Source organism: Telmatherina bonti (assembly GCF_933228915.1).
Source record: "Telmatherina bonti genome assembly, chromosome: 12".
Classification (NCBI taxonomy): Eukaryota; Metazoa; Chordata; class Actinopteri; order Atheriniformes; family Telmatherinidae; genus Telmatherina; species Telmatherina bonti.
The window spans coordinates 24,853,627-24,873,538 of NC_136610.1; the positions used below are offsets into that span (position 1 = coordinate 24,853,627).

Here is a 19,912-nt window from a genome sequence, read left to right on the forward strand (position 1 = left end):
ATCTGGATTAATACACTCCCAAAAGTATCTTCTTATCACAGAAACTGCTCATTTTAGTCTCCAAAGAACTGTGTTGAGTAAAAACAAATCCTTTCCACTTTCTTCTTTTTTTATATGACACCAAGCTAATAACAAGTATGTACTGTATTCTATCATACGATCGGCATTTCAGACTGCACTTTTACTGTCTCCTTTTCTCTCTCCTTGAAATAGGTTGGACTAACATCTGTGTTTCAGTTTAAAAGAAATAAGCAAAATGAGTCCCTGATGGAAAAGCTGCAGAGGATGTCAGGGCACGTAGAGGTTGACGAGAGCAGAACATCAAAGAAGAGCAGGTGTCAGAGGGGGGCTCAAGTGCATCTTTATGACTTCCCAGTCAGGGTGTGGTGAGTGGTAGATGTGTGAGATTAATGTGTTAAACTGTTACCAAAGCTCTTGTTTCTGGGAGAGTTCATTTCTGAGTCATATCAAATCCAATTTTCGGGTTCATGTTTCAGTCATGCTCCATGTCATCAACAATGGGGGTGTTGTAACTCTGGAACAGAGGTTGCATGAAGAGACCCATTGTACCGACCACACACACAAACACAAAGATCCACAGGAAGAGACGATCAATCACCATTGCCACATATTTCCAGTCTTCAATGATCTGCAGAGAGACATAAACATTTACGTTAAAAAGTCTGCCAACCATATTGTTTACATCCGGATTTAAAGTAAAACTGCCAATGTCAAGTACAACTGTGAAAGGATGGTGGCCATCAGATGACAAAAATCTTCCAGACTTAAAAAGATATTTTCTTCTGTGAGTTTCTCCGGTGGTGTCAGGTGCAGGGATGACTGCACTACAATTAACTACTGTAAAATTGTGTGAAAGTCCACTTTTCTATATATATCTTTTAAAGACATATTGTACAACTTTAGAACCTTGAAGACACAATATATAACCTTTTTACCTTAAAATGTGACATTTCTCATCACAGTATAATAAGGAACTGGCTGTTTTGAACACACAACGCCGCTGATTCAGCAAAGAAAGATTAAAAGAGAGAAAGGGACAAAACAAGATCCATCGTAAAATCATCTTTTGCTGGCTGGAGAGAGCTAATAAGACAGGTAGAATGTAAGATGAATGCTGAATTAGCCGTTGATCGGAGGGCGTGTGATGGGGAAAATGGCAAATGTAGTGTGTCTTTAAACTCTATGTTCCAGATTTGTTTGATGACAAAGTGACATAAGTTATTATGTGCATTTCTGAAACCATCGCTACCCATAAGCACCCAGAGGCTGAGAAACAGTATGACTTTACAGCTGTGTTTTACACACACTGGGCATCATGAACGCAAACTGTCACTAATTCCACAAATAACAGAAAAGAAACCAAGAAGACATTACAAAAAAACAAATAAAGGGTCAGAAGGACAACAGTGTCTCGAAGTGTTCTAGCAACTATCCAAAAATTTAAAAAAATTAAAAACTGGTTCAAAAGTTATAAAAACTAAGAGGATTCCCACACAAATGTTTCATCTTAGGTTATATTTGGAAGAAGATTTGAAGTATCAGTAGCCTGATACATATATATATATATATATATATATATATATATATATATATATATATATATATATATATATATATATATATATATATATATATATATATATATATATATATATATATATATATATATATATGTATATAATGAAAATATATTAAATAAGGTGAAAACTTATGTGACAAAGAAGGTGAATAAAGAGGCTTCTCAACACTTACCCCTTCATCATCATCTTCACTCTTCATCTTTTCTGCAATATACCGCACTCCATCCACAGCATCCTCTACATTAATGTTGTTCTTCAGTGTCATCCTCCTCCTGAACTCTGTGTTTTCTGACAAGTCACTGATTCTCCAGCCGTATCGTTTGGCTGACTCCTCATTGACATAGAAGGACGAGGAGGAATCTGCCACTCCTGCAGGACTCCCAGTGCCACCCTCTGCTCCACACAGCCTCTGGTCTGAATACTTTTGCTTCTGGTGTTTTTTCCTAAATTTTTCACGAATATTGGAGCTACCAGGTCGTCGCATGAAAAGAAAAGAAGGGAGTCGGTACAGGAAGACACGCTTAACCCATGGTGGCATGGTGTGAGTACTAGGAGACCGATGGTGCACGTTGAGCACACAAACACTTGTGACAATGGAGAATGTGACCAGCACCATTGTAAACATTAGGTACTTCCCAATTAGAGGCACTGCTAACGATGTGGGTGGCACTATCTTTGAGATCAGGAGTAAAAACACAGTCAGGGCCAGGAGAACAGAAATGCAAAGAGTCATCTTCTCACCACAGTCTGATGGGAGGTAAAACACCAGAATAGCCAGAGATGTGATGAGGATGCAGGGAATGATCAGGTTGATTGTGTAGAACAATGGTTTTCTCTTGATAATAAAGTCATAAGTAATATCCAGGTATCTGATATCATTCGGGTCTTCATTCTTGCGTCCAGGCAATGAAACAATATCCCACTCACCACTGGGTTTGAAGTCATCACGTGAGGCATAATCACTGAGAAGGATTAGATCAATCTCTGTGTGATCATAGGTCCAAGAACGAAACTTGAGGGTGCAGTTCTGCTGGTCAAAGGGGAAATCACGGACTTCTATTTTGCAGGCCGACTTGTAGATTGCTGGTGGGAGCCAGGCTACCTCTCCATTGTTGGAAACTACTGCATTTGAGTAGAAGGAAACTTCATAGGTCCCGTCAGCGCTGAAGAAAATTGGGAGATCAAGAAAAAGGAAAACTCAATCACGTCTTGACATTCAAATATTTCAATATGTAAAACACATCAAATGGATTCACTGTTCAGAAGTTTAAAACCCTAAATCCATGTTGAGAACTGTACATTAAAGGTTCATCAAATTAGCTTACATATTATTCATCACAAGAAAGCATAAAACAACTATTAACTGGTAAATACAATCTCATGAGATCAAAAGCACATGACATATTACACCATGTCACTATCAGTTAAATCAAAATTAAAGTGTCTCTATTATGAACCTTTTAGTCTAACTTATTTTAATATGCAAGTCCAGAAGGGCAAGAAATAATGAAGCATTTTTCACAAACCCCTTCATTCTGTTTTGTATTGATCCTCTCAGATCAGCCTCTGCCAAGTAAACAGCGAAAGCTCCACCCTATGTCCTGCCTTGGGCTGTGTCTGATTGGTCAACTGCTAGGAGTACTTCTACTGAGCAGTGAAGGTGGGTGTGGATTTCTTCTCGAAGTAGAAAAAGCTCTCTAAAACCAATTGTTTCCAGTGACATGGAAACTGAACGTAGAGCATGCTGGAAAACTCAAACATGCGTTTAGGTGATAAAAAACAGCGCCGCTCATATGCCTGATGAGTATTACATTGTAGAACGCTCAGAAAACAAGAAAAGGCATAATAGAGTTCCTTTAGGGGAAAAAAATGCAGAAACATGTGAAAACGCAAACCGTCTTCCAAGATTCAGCAGTTTGTAGAAGTACCTTTTGCTGAGATAAATTTAAAATCCACATAAATTTCCTGAAGGATGTGGCCATTCTGTTGTAGATTTACTACTATGTTTAGGATCGTTGTCCTGCTGCAACCAAAATTCTGTCAAAACTTCATCTCTTGGATAGGTTAGATCATTGCTGATTACTTCCTGCCGTGGTCTTCCTGAAGGTTTTAGACAGGTAAACTGATGGATCTTTTTTTATAATTATTATCATGCTTAAACTTACTGATGATCAATTAATCAAGTAAATCTTATTAGCTGCAATTAACCTTCTTAATTCCTGTGGAAACAGTGTGGAGATGATTTTTTATGAAGTATTAAATCTATCTAATTGTTAATGTTTTGAAAGATAAAACTTTAGAAATGACAGAGAGTTTCTACAGAACTATGATGAAGACATACTTTTGTAACTTGTATCTCAGTATTTGCAACTTCCACACAGCTCCCACCTCCTCTTTGTGATTGGTTGGAGATCAAAAAACTGATTGGTTCTGGTGTAGCACCTTAAATGTGGTACAAAACCACTTGTACTCGTATTTTTTATTTGTACATTTATCTTTTAATTTGTACTTAGTTCTGGTTTATATTTTCTGATATGTACTCGTATTTTTTCACCTGCAGAATTATTATGTACTTGTGTCACAAAACATGTGTACAAGTAAAAAATATGGGGATACAAGTTACAAAACATATGTCTCTATCCAGGTTTTCTCTATCTTCTTTTACATAACTATATTTCATGGCTGTTACCATGTGTTTATTGGGGAGAGACAAGCAACACTTTTTATCATCTCAAGAAAAAAGCTTGACCTGAGACACACAACAGGAAATTTGGCAACAACTACTATGACACTTCAAATGTGCTGAGAGGGACTTTTTTTTCTTCTTCTTCTTCTTTACCTGTCTAAGGCTGCAGGTGATGTATTATAAATCAGTCTCCTATCAATTATAAAGTGGGCCAGGAATCACACTTAGTCTCTAATGCTTTGGGGTTGCTTTGTATACACGGACTAATTAAAAATGCAGTGGTTCCACCTGCTTACGGTGAATTTTGGTCTCCCAGTTTTAGTCCGACATGTCAACCTAAAGTCAAAAGGTAGTACTGATCATCTATCATCAGTTTTCTTGTTAAGTTATTTAGCTTATCAGATGTTATTTAATTGACTAGGATCCTTGTTTGTGAAAACATACAAGCACGAGAACCAGAAAGTGTTTGTGAGTTTATCAACTTCAACATAGGTTTCCATTTCTGACGTTCAACAATTAAGACAGAAAATAATGTTCTTGGGTTCCTGGCCTTTAACAGCTGATGGTGTTCTAAGTTTTTGTAAAGGATTTTTACGAACACTTGAGAAGAAATGTCATTGCTTTAGAAAGCTTTGTATGTGTCCTTGCAGCAAATTGGTTTGACTTGAAGCAGTCTATTGATTCAAACAGAACTTTAGTCTTTTAAATCTGAGCAAAGAGCATAAAAAGCATAAAAAGAAGTGAATTTCTCATCGCCCATTACTACTATTATTGCAGTGTCAGAAAGGAACTGAGCATGAATGAAAAACAACATTTCCTTCTATCAATTTAGCCAAACTTCTCATGTCTGCTATAACTTACCACGATATCAATGACACAAAAGTGGTTGAAGTGTGTTTACTACACAGATAATCACATTTGTAACTCTTACAAAAATGTATATGTACTATTTGCATGATTGAAGCATGGTCTCCTGTTCTAACTACATTTTCATGAGGCAAATTAGAAGTAAATGTTACACAAGAAGCTAACAGATGGAAGAGACCCAGGTGTTGACCTATATGGCTGAGAGATGAGATGAGGTCCAAAAGCCTTCATGTCTGTTTGCTAACGCTTCCACAAACATGCAGTACAGCTTTTCTCCTTGACTTCTCTTACTATAGCCCTGAGATTTTTTTGATACTCTGTATTGATTTTCACCTGCAGACATTTCACACAGCTGCAAGATGATTTTTAAATGTCTACTAAATCAAAATATTTTAGGTACTTATTTTAAAGTACTTATCATCATGTAAACTGGACAACAATCCAGCAACACAAGAGTGCTTTAGTTGTGTGCTTTTTGAGGGTCAAAGATTTCCAGCTCATTGTGATCCAGATTAAATGTTACAGAAAACAAACTCATAAGACTGACTTCAGACACTAAAACAGTATTAAAACATTTTTGGAATTTATGATTACAAATGAGTGGCAACTGAGATAAAATGGTAAAAAGAGAGAAAGAGGACAGGTAAAATAAGAAGACTGCATCACTGGCCTTTTAGAGAATGACACTACTGTAACTATTTCAATAAAATTATTTAACCTCTATCTGCTCATGCAACACTCTTACATTCACACAAGCGCACACACACACTAACTCCATCTGTCAAAAAGTTGCCATACTTGTTATAGAGGACGATGTCTGGCAGCCAGATGTGTTGTGATGGAAGTCGAATTTTCTTGATTCCCTCATATTCATCGGGATCCCACATTAATCTGTAATCATTCCATCCCTGATGTGAAAGTACAAGTATACACATCACTGAAAGGCGCCAGTCAGTGAAGATTTTAAAAACATATGAGAAAAATATACAAAAAGAATACATGAATTCAGTAAACATGCCAGTTCATCCATACAAACAACGGTTGACTCATCTGTCAAAATGCATTATAAAACAGCAGCACACTAATGTCTTTGCCTAACATGCATTGAGCTGGGCACACCAGCGAACCGGCTGCACGTCTTTGCACATTTCTTCATAAACTGCTGCACTGCCACAAAACTAAATAAACATTGTGCACATATGTGTGCGCATGGCAGGGACTAAACCAGCTGAGACATTTTCTGTGCATCTCAAAGATACTGCACACATGCATAATCATGCTGTTATGAAGTTAAAGAGAATGGTATGAACACAAACCTGTGTGAGCCAACAATTGGTGGTCATGATCTGCTCCCTCTCATTCTGTAAAGATAAAAAGAAATTACTGCAGAATTTAGAAAGTAACTTAACTTGTGTCATTATCATCATTTATGATCACAAATTGTTTTAAATTAGAATATGATGAAACTTTTTAAATGTGTTTATTTGCTTTCTCACCACATTGATCAGCTGGGCCAGAGACACCTGGATGTAAACAGTCACCTGCTGACTGTTGTTGACAGCTGGTCTGATCAGCTTGTTGTAACGCTCCGGCGACAACAGGTGACTCACTAGCCGCTCCTCCACCTCCGCACACAAGGCAGCTGCACACGCACAACAATGAAGAAAATGACACAAAAACAAAGCTGATGTTTTATGGCCATGTCCTGTAAATATCTAGACATGAGTCTAACCCAATGTGAATCAAAAATGCATATTTGTTGTAGTGAGTTTAAAGGACATAAAATCCACTCAAGTCAGTCTTCAAGATGTTGTCATTGGTCCAAAGTGCCAGGAATTGAAGATGATTATGATGTTAGATGCATGGTGGCGTAGTGCTGCAGCCTCGGCTGGGGGCCTTTCAACCTGGAATTTGGATCCATGTTAGGTTAACTGATCACTCTAAATTCTTCTGAGGAATGATTGTTAGTGTGAACGGTTGTTTGTCTGTCTATGAGGGACTGGCGAACTGTCCAGGGTGTACCACCCCACCTCCACCTGATGATTGCGGGAAAGGGTTCCAGCTTCCCTTAATCAGACTAAGCATTATAGATAATGAACAAATGACGTCTCAGACAGGTGTCAGCACAATCCAAAATTAAACTCAACATGGTTTAGAACAGATTCTGAGACCAAATTTACTCCACTTGAAGTTTAACCTTCAGTTAATATACAATATCAGTTAATATACAATATCAGTTAAAACACAATATCAGTTAATATACAGCAGTTAGGACTGAAACCTTAAATCAAATTATTTGACTTAATTGATAACTAAAAATGATTTATTTAAATTCTTGTAATTGAAGCTTTGTTTAATAAGAAAAAAATGTATTTAAATTAATTTTTCATTTATACCATCCCTTCTGGCTTGTATAACCTATTGCAGTATTACCTACTGGTAAATAAGAAGCACACTTGTTTGTCTGATGTCAGTATATAATGGATAAAACATTGATCAGCTGTTGTGTTGCATAAAGGACAGCAGGATCATGCTAAAGGATCCAATCTAAAACAAATGTGTTTTTGGGACATGGCTATTTGAATTAAATACAGGTGGTGGAGACTCCCTTTAAAGAGAATGTAAATACATAAATTATATGGAACAAAAATGTGTCGTGTTGACCGTTTAACTGTTGATTTCTGGACCCAATCGCAAAGATGAAAGGCAGGAAAACACAGGTGGTTCTGAAAATAATTTTCAATAACTGGAAATGCACACAAAAAATGCTAACCTACACAATGAACCAGTAACTTAAACACTGCAACAGAGAGGTATGAATACACACAAGAACACAACAAGAAACAGGAGAAATGGATGAAGTAAATGAACTCCGGTGAACTAATGAACAGAGACAAAGCTAAACCGCAAAATCTGTAAAGCAAAAGAAGAAACAAGATGTTTTATCGTGAAGTCACAGAAATGTCCAACAATGTTTTAAATTTCCAATTGTATTTATTTATTAAGCACATGGTAATTTTATTGTAACTGTAATTTGATTTGCTCATCATATTTAATTAAAAAATATTTAGCTTGTTATATTTTATCCTGTAATCAGATTACTATGTAATGTCATCTATTTTTCTTTGATGTTGTTTAAAGTCAGAATACAGTGAAATAAATTAATGCAATCGTGTTTACTGCAGTATAAAAATATGTAACTGTTACTGATTTTTATAATTACTGCTCTGTTGCAAATCAGTCACAATACCTTTAAGGAAAAGGGAAATGATTATCTGATCAATCGATTGATTAGAATGCCTGAATAATTGATTATTACATAATTAAAAACTGCAGCCTATCAGTATGACAGTTTAGTTGCAGCCAGTTTGTAGACATCTTCATCCATCTGGTTGTATAAATGACCAGTGGTTTTTAAATCCATATGTGTATAAACTTACACCATACCAGGTAGACTGAGCATGAAGCAGGTGGAAACGCATCAGAACGTGAACTAATGGGAACTGTAGCTGTGTTCCCCAATATGACGAACAAACCCACGATGACCTCATGTGCACATTCTCTATAGTGAAGCATCTTAGTCCCAAGATGCTGACAGGCAGATGAACAGATAATGCATTTAATGTAAGAATAATATTTGAACAATAAATATTTAAGTAACATAAAAGAGTCCACAATATATCAGTCAGTCTTTATTTGTGTAGCATTTTTCATACAGTGTGTTGCTCAAATTGCTGTAAAAAAAAAAATTTTTTTTTTAAATTATCTTTTGTCAATAAGTTCCAACAACCCAGTTATAGTACACCAATAAAAATATCAAATCCACACAGTAAAAATCAAGATAGGTACAATTTATAAGTTAAATAAAGTAAATAAATAATAAAATAATAAAAATGAACAATAAAACCATCTAAAACACATGTTAAAAAGACCAAAAATAACTTCATGAAAGAATATTAAATTAAATAAATGCCAGGCTGAAAAGGCTTATTTAAAATCTGGATTTAAAAACATCAAGACTCTCTGCTGACATGAGGTGCTTGGACCATACACCCAGACCATACACCAATTGTGCATTTCTGACTCCAGAAATGCACAATGGGCCATCAAATAAGTCCAGAACATAGAGTTCTAAGATTAGAAAGTTGCATATTGCATTAGCAAAGCTGATGTTTATTTATTTTAAATAAAAATGTGAGGTTCTAGGTTTTTAAACTGTGCAAAATGTATTGAAATATGGCAGTGTTACTGATTAAACAACTAGCTGTCCCAGTCAAAGACCATAGTGTGCCGAGTCAGTAGAGGAAAATCAGCCCTGTGGACGAACTGTCTCTAGCATGTTTGTTTTTTAACGTGCAGCCAATATAAACTGCATACTGCATGGACAGAAATGCACAGAAAGTAAATGGTGTATAAAAAGCTTGCATGTTAATGTGAGTTGGACTGTCGCTAAGTACATTACTCTCATTGTGTACTCATTTCAGCTGAACATATTCAGCATGCTTAATTATGACATAATGACTATGCCACACGAGATTTTGATATTGTTTTACCAGTGCAGAGTCGTTTTCTGGTTTTGTGGTGCACTTTTGTGGATTTAGTGAAGTTGAAAATTACAATGTGTCCTATTGGATAGGCAAATGCATTTAGTTACCAATTGATGCAATTAATTTAATCTGTCTCTTTTTTTAAGAGCATTTAGAGGCTGGGGTGTGGGTGTGACTTTGTGCTTCTCTCGTCCCATTTCTCATTTTGACTGCATTTGCAAAGGTGCAGCAGTGGCTGGAAACATTAGCCCATTAGGCTGTTCTGAAGCCTGCAGTCTGACATTTTTGGCGAGATATCAACAGGATGAAATTACATAATAGCCAGATGATATTTTAGCCTCATGACATGGAACAAATTGGAGTAGCTCACATTATGTGCTGTGTCGCCCACTCAGGTATTCAGGTTGTGACTTTTTAATTATACTCAGAGTAAGAACTAAAATGTTTGGAGAGGGTGTATGGTCCACGCACACAAAACACCTCATGTCAGCAGAGAGTCTTGATGTTTTTAAATCCAGATTTTAAATAAGCCTTTTCAGCCTGGCATTTATTTAATTTAATATTCTTTCATGAAGTTATTTTTGGACTTTTTAACATGTGTTTTAGATGGTTTTATTGTTCATTTTTATTAATTTTATTATTTATTTACTTTATTTAACTTATAAATTGTACTTATCTTGATTTTTACTGTGTGGATTGATTTGATATTTTTATTGGTGTACTATAACTGGGTTGTTGGAACTTATTGACAAAAGATAATTTTTTAAAATTTTTTTTTTTACAGCAATTTGAGCAACACACTGTATGAAAAATGCTACATAAATAAGGACTGACTGATATATTGTGGACTCTTTTATGTTACTTAAATATTTATTGTTCAGATATTATTCTTACATTAAATGCATTATCTGTTCATCTGTGTCAGTAACTTCTGGTAAATATATATATATTTTCTACAAGTAAAAACACATGTTTAAAAATTACTGGATCAACTAATTAATTTAATGGCTAAATCTATTTTCAGTAAAGGGAGTTGTGAAGATATGAAAGCAAGCAAAATTATATATATATATATATATATATATATATATATATATATATATATATATATATATATATATATATATACATATATATATATATATATATATATATATATATATATATATATATATATATATATATATATATATATATATATATAAATAAATAAAAAATAAAATAAAATAAAAAAACTCTATTGAAATTGATGGCATCTACTCTAAAACAAAGAGTGACCAGTCCTGAATATCTGAGAACAATACTGGGACTAGTGTCGATCAAAGAACAATAAACATTACTATCTGATAAAGAAAATTATTTTTTTCATCCGCAAATGAAAGCTTCATCAAGATAGGTACAGATTCCTTTAAAATCCTGCAGCCAGTAACCTTTTCTACATGGAGTTGCAGGTGTTTTTCACATCATCACAGTCATTAAGTTGCCACGTTGTAAATGCAACCTGTCCTTTATCCAAACCACAGTCAGCCACAAGCACATCACCTGGAAAGGTTTCTGCAGACGTTTGCTGTTCTCTGGGATGTGTTCATCAATGCATTGCTGCCCAGACAGAGACGTAGGATGAAAATCTGTTCCTCTCCTTATTGGGAGCTGATCATTAGGGTTGCTGTAGCAGCCGAGTACACCCCTCAGAGAAAATATGAATTTCACATCAGAAATTATAAATAAGATGGGGATTAAAAATATGACAGCCACAGCTGTACTGGTGAAAACAAAACACAGGTTCCCATAAAATAACAAATCAATTCCTCAGTCTTGTGCGTGGGGACCTCAGTGCTTGTTCTCCAAACAATTTTTACCTCTGGGACATTATGTGACATTGCAGCTGAGTTTCTTTATGCACCATGTAAAATGCCAACAACCGGATATCAACACACACATAACGGCAGATTCAGCAAAGAAACACAAGAAGACTCTATCAGAGGAGGAGAGGAAAAGTTTGTCTTAGGTGAGCTGTTTTGCTAGTTTTTGCTTTTTTTATAGAAAAATGCAATCTATTTAGTCTCTTTTGTTCTTTTGCAAGTAGATGTTTAGTTATTTGTGTAACACAAACTTCTGTCTTGTTTCTTTATACTGTGTGTGTTTGCAGAGCTTAGTATTTTGGGTTCCTGTGTTTTAACTTAGTGGTTTTCCTGTTTGCAAGATATTGTGAATTATTTATAAAAGCAGTGGTAGATTCAATAAGATATTAATCTTTATCTAAATTACAATTTGATTTCAATATTTATAATTAAACTAAACATATTCATTTCTGAACCATAAACAAAGGTCAGGAAAAACATGACCCATACTGTGGGCTTAGAGATTATAGTGAGTCATCCATCGATTTGCCAGACCAGAATGGGCAGAGAGATAAATGTGTTCCTCTTAGCAAACTTACAAATTAAATGTAAGCCCTTATAAATAACAAATAAAAAGATAAACTTTAGAAAATGGCACTTTGGAGCTGAGTATTTTATTAATGCGAGCTATATAGAAAACATTCTCTGCAGAAGATCCTTGCATGCCTGATGTATTAAAGGGTTCCACAGTTATACAAACAGTTCTTAGCTGACAGATTGAATTAAGCCAACTTGAATACTGTTGTTCTGGATTGGCACATGCATCAATATGAAGCCATCTATCCAGATTTCTAATCGATTCATGATAGCTCTAAGACACGTCAGGAGTAAAGCCAGAAGGAGAGGTGCTAAGCTTTAAAAGGGCAGAGGTAGACCCAAGACATGGTCACAGCACATTATCCTCCAGCAAGCCTCTGTCTGAAGAGGAGACACGAGAGGTGTCCAGTGTCTGAGCAACTGTGACATGACATTATACCCTGAGGCGTAAACGTCTTCAGATGCACAAAGGTCTGTCTGTCAGCATTAGAAAGAGTTGCGTACGAGGATATGATTCAAACAGACAAAAACAACACAATATATAGTGACAATATCAGAATGTAAGATAAGTTTCCAAGATTAGCATAAGCATCTGATGAAATAAAATAAGATTGTGTCACATTATGATTATGAGTTTTGAGGAATGACATGATTCATAAGTTTGTTTAATGGGATTTCATCTTGGCCAAAATAAATTATTTATATGTAATAACAATGAAACGGCTGAATGATGATATGCTTTATGCTTGTTCTCGTTTACAGTGACTGCTTTTAGGATTTTGGCGGCTGGGGAATTAAAACTACACCTTCAATAAATCTTTTTTTGGTTGAGCTTGTTGTTGTTTTTGTTTGTTTATTTGTTTTGTTTTGTTTTTTCTAAAAAGAATTTTCTTAATTTGTAAATGTATTTTGGTCAAATGGATTAAGCCCTTTTCAAAAAGCAAGCGACATCAAAACCTAAAACAATCAGAAACAGATGACAAACAACAGACCAGGATTTGGGGATTGCTCTTCTATGGTTCTGTAATTAGTACCAAGGCTATATAAAATAAAACACAAAATGAAACAACATGCTTCTGTCAAACTTTGACTCTCCGATTGCACCAATATTTTTATAGCCTGGTACGCCAGGCTGAAGTGCTCTATATAATCAATAATGAGCGACTCAGTCTGTAGTCCTTCCCCTTCACAGAGATTTGCATCAGTCTTAAACAAACCTGCCACTCTGATTGGGTAATCTTAGGAGACTCTTGCCTTGCGTCACCACTTATTCCTCAAAACATTAAAGATCGCGCACGGACGTAGCGGGAGTATGTTTCTTTTTGCCGTAGCTTCTGACTTAGGATTAGGTTCAAAAAGCAACACAGAGTTGCCAGTAACGCCATGTAGGCTCAGGTTTTTACAGCAAAAACCAAACCAGTCATTTACGTCTTCTGTACTGCACGCCATGTTTATTTTCTTCTGTTGCGTTCTCTCTATTGAATTGTAGAATACCAGAAGGATACTACTTTACTGATGTCATATATGCCATTTTTCTGATTGGTTTACTCCACGCTGCTTTGTCCCGCCCTGGAAATGCGTTGACGTGAGTGAGTCCCCAGACTCTACACTGGTACAGCGAGAGAGTCTGGCTTGCCAGGCTAATGCTATTATACATTCAGTACTAACACAGTAACTTTAATCAGGTTGTGAAACATTTTTCTGTGGCTGAACCTACATAAAATTTTAATATTTAGAGACAGGGTAGTCAAACAAGACTCAGTTTGGGGGCGTTAGCAAGCTGCCGTTTTGGAATTTGCTCAATAGTAGGAACTAAAATCTGTATGCCATTCCCAGGGTTGATTAAGTTTATCTAAGTGAAAAGAAGTGAAACTAACATTAAATCACTTAAAAACAAATGTAACTTACACATAGTAAATATATTCCTTGTGATTTCTTACTTGACTTTATTTAGCAAAACAAATACCATATAAATGTTTAAATTAAAACAGAAACAAATCAGAAAAATGTGAACTCTTTTGATCTAAATTCCACTTTAGAAAACCTTTTCTCTTCATATTTTAGAAAACTTTGAATCTCAGTCTTCAGTTTTAATGTGTCCTGTAATGAATATGACATGTTCTGAAATATAAAGGACATTTTTTGCCACTTACCCTGCAGGTAAGGAGGGCAACAGTCATAGCATATCACAGGGTCAGACATTTCCCCATCAAACACTTTCTGCAATACTCCTGAATCTGATTTGCAAGTCCTGGGTCTGTCCTGAGGCTTCTCCTAGTGTAAAAATGCCAACCTGGAAGATATTCAGATGAGACACCTGAGTTCCTGGCACAGTCTTTAAGGGGGAAGCAAACATCCTTCTACTGAAGTCTATTTCCACTTCTCGCTTTCATTTCAGTCAGTATCTATTACCTAAATTAGATTTTTGCTCAAAATGATTCAACAGCTTTGCTGTGTAGAGGAAAACCCGATGCCAATGAAATCAGGAAAAGCAACACACTCCCAACCCAGAAAAGGGCAGCCTTTTTCTGTTGAGGACCACAGCCTCAGACCTGAGGCGCTCGTTCTCACCTCACCTCAGTTGTTTCACACGTCAAGTCCTCCAAAAGTGCATGCTGAAGATCTCAGCATGACAAAGCCAACAGGACGATAATGCCTTCAAAAGGCAAAAATGCAGTCCAAATGCTGACTGTAATGGAAACCCTCCACCACTTGGCTGCACTGAGAATTACTGTCCATAAATGTCATGAAGATAATATGTAACAACAGGACAACTCTGTTAAAGTTTTATACCCACCAGAAATACAACAATGGGCAGTGATGCAAGATGAACTTTCACCATGGCTATGCAAGGACAGGATGGACCCCACCAAATAGTCAGGTCTAATTCTTTCTGAAGTCCCTAATGAAAAATACTGCAAGAAGCACAATCACACATCTTCTAAAAGTCCACAAGATTATAGAAAAAAAAAAAACAAGTACGTCCTTTTGGTTGATGGGTGCAAGGAGCTCTTCAGTGTGGGTGTAATGATGTAGTAAAGAACGAAAAAAGGGACCAAGGCACTTTTGAAGTCCAAAATTTAAAAAGCCTTTATTAAAAGTAGCTAATTCCTGGAAACAATTCAAAAGCATTAACGCATTGCAGCATACTGCCGTTCATCACAGTGACAAATCATTCATAAGGACACAGGTGGAACCTGCACAGGTAATACCAGGAAATTACTTCCTGAGTACATGAACACGCATGTAACCCAAATGACAGATTTAAGCAAAGAAACATACAATAAAAGCAAAACAATCACTAAGATCAAAGCATCATTATGGCTGAGAATTTTATTTTTACTGTCAGACATAATGATGTCCTTTTGGTGAAGGCAGTGTGACGTACTGCACAGGTGCAATTTAACCATTTCCATTCATTAGCCACTTTTAATAAAGGCTCAAGAATGCCTTGGTCACTTTTTTCTTTCAGTGGTCCACAAGATTAGTTGGGCAAACTCCCACACATCCTGCAGCAACCTGGTGAGGGTAAAGATGTCTGGGAAGGTTCTCGTTCATGAAGGTCACAATACTCAACATAGGTTGAGACAAGTCAACAAAACATTTCTATGAAACTGTTAAATGGAGGCGTTGAATCTTATATACACATCACTGGTCCAACCTTGGATTACAGTCCTGCTAAGGTTTAGTGTCTTCAGCCTTTATTCTTCCAAACAGCTCTTTTTCATTCTGTCAGAAGTAATTTTATCTTAAAAATGTAAAAGGTTCAGCATAAAAATAAACCCAGTACAAAGAATTAATGAACAGGGAAAGACAGTTGACTCAATGGGACCAGTGAAAAGGACCGGGACCACTTAAGAAGCCTGTAGATTGTATGGAATGATGTAACGCACCAACTTTGAAAGCAAATAAAAAACAGTAGAGAAGGCTAAAATCAGATGTGTATGAGGTTGATGTAACCCAAGATGAAGCATTGGGGAGTCTACCAGCAGGTCTCATCACACATGTGTGCACACACACACACACACACACACATACACTCTCCTGTCTGCCTCACTGCACTCTCCATACCTCAATAATTCATGCTTGCTAAAATAAAAATACCATCATCTTTGATGCACAGAGACTTAAACACAATCAGAGATTATTCTTCAAGTCTTTCCCACCCACATAAAAATCAGCATGGTACCCATCATATCATACGCACACTCACAACGCAGAACCAAACTGAAATCCAGATGATGGATGATCTATATAATCAGAGCAGATTACAGAATAAAAAGAAAAGTTCAGATTATTCATCCTGCAGGTTTCTTCGTAGGATGCTGAATTATTCAGTGCATTACCATCTGTAGTGGACCAAAACAATTCAGGCTTCAGCTGTCTTCAGCTTTCCTCAGTACGCTGCCCTAATCGGTCATGCGATCAAAGACACTCATGTCCGATTCACATGTATCCACAGCCACATGGGGCAAATTCCAATGAGACATTTAACATTGCACATAGTGAATCTACGGCCAAACAGATTTGAGGTTTTCGGGATCTGATAGGATTTCTTTTGGTTTGTGAGTCCTTCTGTTAGTTGGGATAAAACCGACAACAATGATTTTATTTTATTTGTCACAGTCTCTCCCATGACACTCTCTGTCCTCCTTTTCTTTTTTCTCCTGAGCAATGACAGGAGTGGAGGAGGGACAATGGATGCAGGGAAAGTGGATTTATGCTGTGCATGTGTCACTTTTTACTGCTACTCATGTATGCACTGACTATTGCAGCTTCTCGTGTTTGCAAAGAGCACTGATCCCTCACATGATCTGACTGTTTTTTCTCCCTGGAACAGCCACATCCAAACAAGTTTAACAAAGCAGTGACTAATAGTTTACTATGAAATGTTGACTCACTGATGCCGGGCACTGTTGAGCTCTGCTTTTTTAACCTTTTGAGAAAAGAACAACTTTAGAATCAACTTGGACCGAAGTGTTGCATATTTATGTCTAGTCACAAATGAAGTCATGAAATGTAAACACACTATCATGCCCTCCAACACACTTTGCAAGTATTTAAAACAAAGCACAAGCAACAGAAACAAACCATAATATAGAATTTTAGATGAATATAGATAATTTGCAACATTAATGTAGAATTCTAAAACCTGTATGGTGAAAAATATAGTGTGAAACAGAAAACATACTGTGGAGCAATAGATGAAGTGAAAGGGGAGTCAACCAACAAAACAATGAAATATAGAGCGAATATAACCCTACAAACGTGGTAAGTATATATTTAGTCCATTTAAGCAGCTTCACGACTAAGTGTAATTGAGTGTCAGAGCTGCAGTCGTATTGTGCCTCAACTGCAGACACAGCAGAGGTGACACTGACCATATCATAGAAGACACAACATCAGTCAGATCACTTTACATTACCTTTATTTTCTTGTTATAAAGGATCAAAATGAACTAAAGGCAGCATGAAAGTCTGACTTTCTCACAGCAAAAAAGTCCAGGTTGAAATCTAAACTGGGACTTTTCTATGTGTTGATGCATGGGTTCTCTCCAGATAATCCAGTTTCAGTCCAAAAATATATGATGGGTTAACTGCTGATTCTAGATAGACTTTAAGTGTGAGCATGAGTGTCAGCATGTGGTGAAACGGAAACCTGTAGAGCCTACTTCCTACCCAGTGGCAGTTGGCACCCAGACCTGGAGTGGATAAAGTGGGTGTGGAAAAGGAATGCAAATTAAACAATAAAGCCTTTAAATAACACAGTTTTATTTTGTTTTATTTTTGTTGTTGTTGTTGTTTGTTTTTGTTGTTTTTTGTTGTTGTTGTTTTGTATTTTGTTTGTTTTCTTTTGTATCATCAAACTATGGGAGCTACAGCAAAGTTGCTTGACTTTGATGGTGTGACTAAAATAGACCGTTATTTTATCATAGTTATTATTTTCAGCAGTTATATTGATACAGTTGTAATGAACTGGGTTATATAAATAAGCTTCAATAGGCTTGTAATGACACTAAAAAGAACCGTATCACATTAGATATTGCATGTCTGTAAAGTGCCCTGAGATTACTTTTAGTGTAAATAATTGAACTGAATTGAATTGAAATAAAATGTATTGAACTGAATTAAAATTATTTTAATTGAATAAGAAAGATAACCAATCTCCATTTTCCTCTCCTCGGTTCAGACAGTCAACTTGCCACATCAATCAACTGAAAAATAGCAATAAAGTCTAGTAGTTAATGATGTTAGAGGGTTGCTCTGTTCTCTGAAGTATTGAGTGCAGATCCTACTCAGCACCATAAAAAACTTCCGTAAGACTGAGTTTCTGATTATTCCCACATCTCATGTAGCTACTGATACACGTGCAGCAGGTAAAATAAATGAGTCATTGCTCCATTTCAAAGGCAATAAGGCAAAACAAGTCCATACAGACTCCAGAAAGGCCTGCTGTTTACGCAATAACCTCCTTAATGAGCTACTTGAAAAGTCTCAAACAGGCTTATTAAATTAGTGCGTAACTTCAATGATTGTAAAGTACACTTGAACAAACACTTTATAAGTCCTCCATCAGGACTCACGCGTTTTGTTGTCTGACGCGCAAGAAACGCACGCGCTAATTCCCGGCCTGTTTGCAGGTGTCCCGTATTTCTAGAAGTAATGCAAAAGTATGGCTAAAACATTTCTTCCCTGCGAAACAGAAAAAAAAAACTCTGCCTCAGACTTTTTCTAAAGGAGTTGTGGTTTTGGCGCTATTTAAAATGAGTAATTTATCAGACCTAATAAATGAACTAGAAAGCATGGGGCCATCAGTCAAAGACAGGTTAATGAAAGCCCCACACGAAAAGCAGAAGCCCCCCCCCCCTCTCTGTCTTGTCCCGAAATGAGTTGAAAAGATCACTCACTTGCCACGGTGAGAACCAGGAGAACCAGCGCTGTTTTCACCGGGACTGCCATCGTTGCCTCCTTTCCAGTGCGACACACACATACACGAGAACTTCTATGGAGAAACTGTCGCCTTTTCTTGTTTTGTGTGAATTGAAACGAAAAGAAGAAAGAAAAATAAAGGATGAATTACAGAAGCTCCATGGCGAGAGGCTCCGCAGAGGAGAGGCGATAGTGGGAGGCTGGAGGCATGGAGAGGAGAACAGACTGTTGACTGAGCTGAGAGGAGAGGAGGATGGACGCTTCTGCTAGAGCGCACCGACTCCACCGCTGGTCCTGGTGCAGTGGCTGCGCGCGGCACAAACCGGCAGCGGAGTTCACAGTAGCCTTAATTCTTCTTGACCGATACGAATAACACTTTCCTGGGAAATATGATTGGAGCTAGAGGGGATACGCCAATCTTATAATCACCAAAGCTGCCATTCTTCAGATAAAAGATTTAAGCGCCCAGGTCCTCATTGCCCAGCCTGACCGGCGCGCTCCCCCACCGGGCGTCACTTTCACTCTCCGTCGTCTTGATCGACTTGACGTGTGTGACACCAAACAGGAAGCGATAAAAGAGATCCCTCAGGGATGACCTTTTACACCCAGAAGCCACAGAAGCCAACCCAATCTCCTTAAGTTAAATAAGCGTTTGCTCACTGAAATTTGCCTTTTAAGTTAATCAAAAAGCTAATTTCGAAAGCTCACTTTCAATAGTGAGCTTTGCAAATATACAATCTTATCTTACTGGATTCTATAATCCATTGTTTTGAGCAAATGCAGTTGATCATTCTGAAACCAAAGTTCTCAGGAGCAAAGTTAAGGTCTTGTTCGCTGTGTTTGT

General features: G+C 36.9%; 1 protein-coding gene across 1 annotated transcript; it reads right to left on the minus strand.

Annotated features, from left to right (window-relative positions):
- Nucleotides 1–493: 493 nt before the first annotated feature.
- chrnb5b (cholinergic receptor, nicotinic, beta 5b) lies at nt 494–19,098 on the minus strand (the record flags this gene model as incomplete). The annotated part of the gene is made up of 6 exons (XM_079250110.1): nt 494–649; nt 1,774–2,764; nt 5,953–6,062; nt 6,471–6,515; nt 6,651–6,796; nt 19,047–19,098. 6 exons carry the CDS (start codon nt 19,096–19,098, stop codon nt 494–496), a joined length of 1,500 nt encoding a protein of 499 aa, XP_079106236.1.
- Nucleotides 19,099–19,912: the final 814 nt, after the last annotated feature.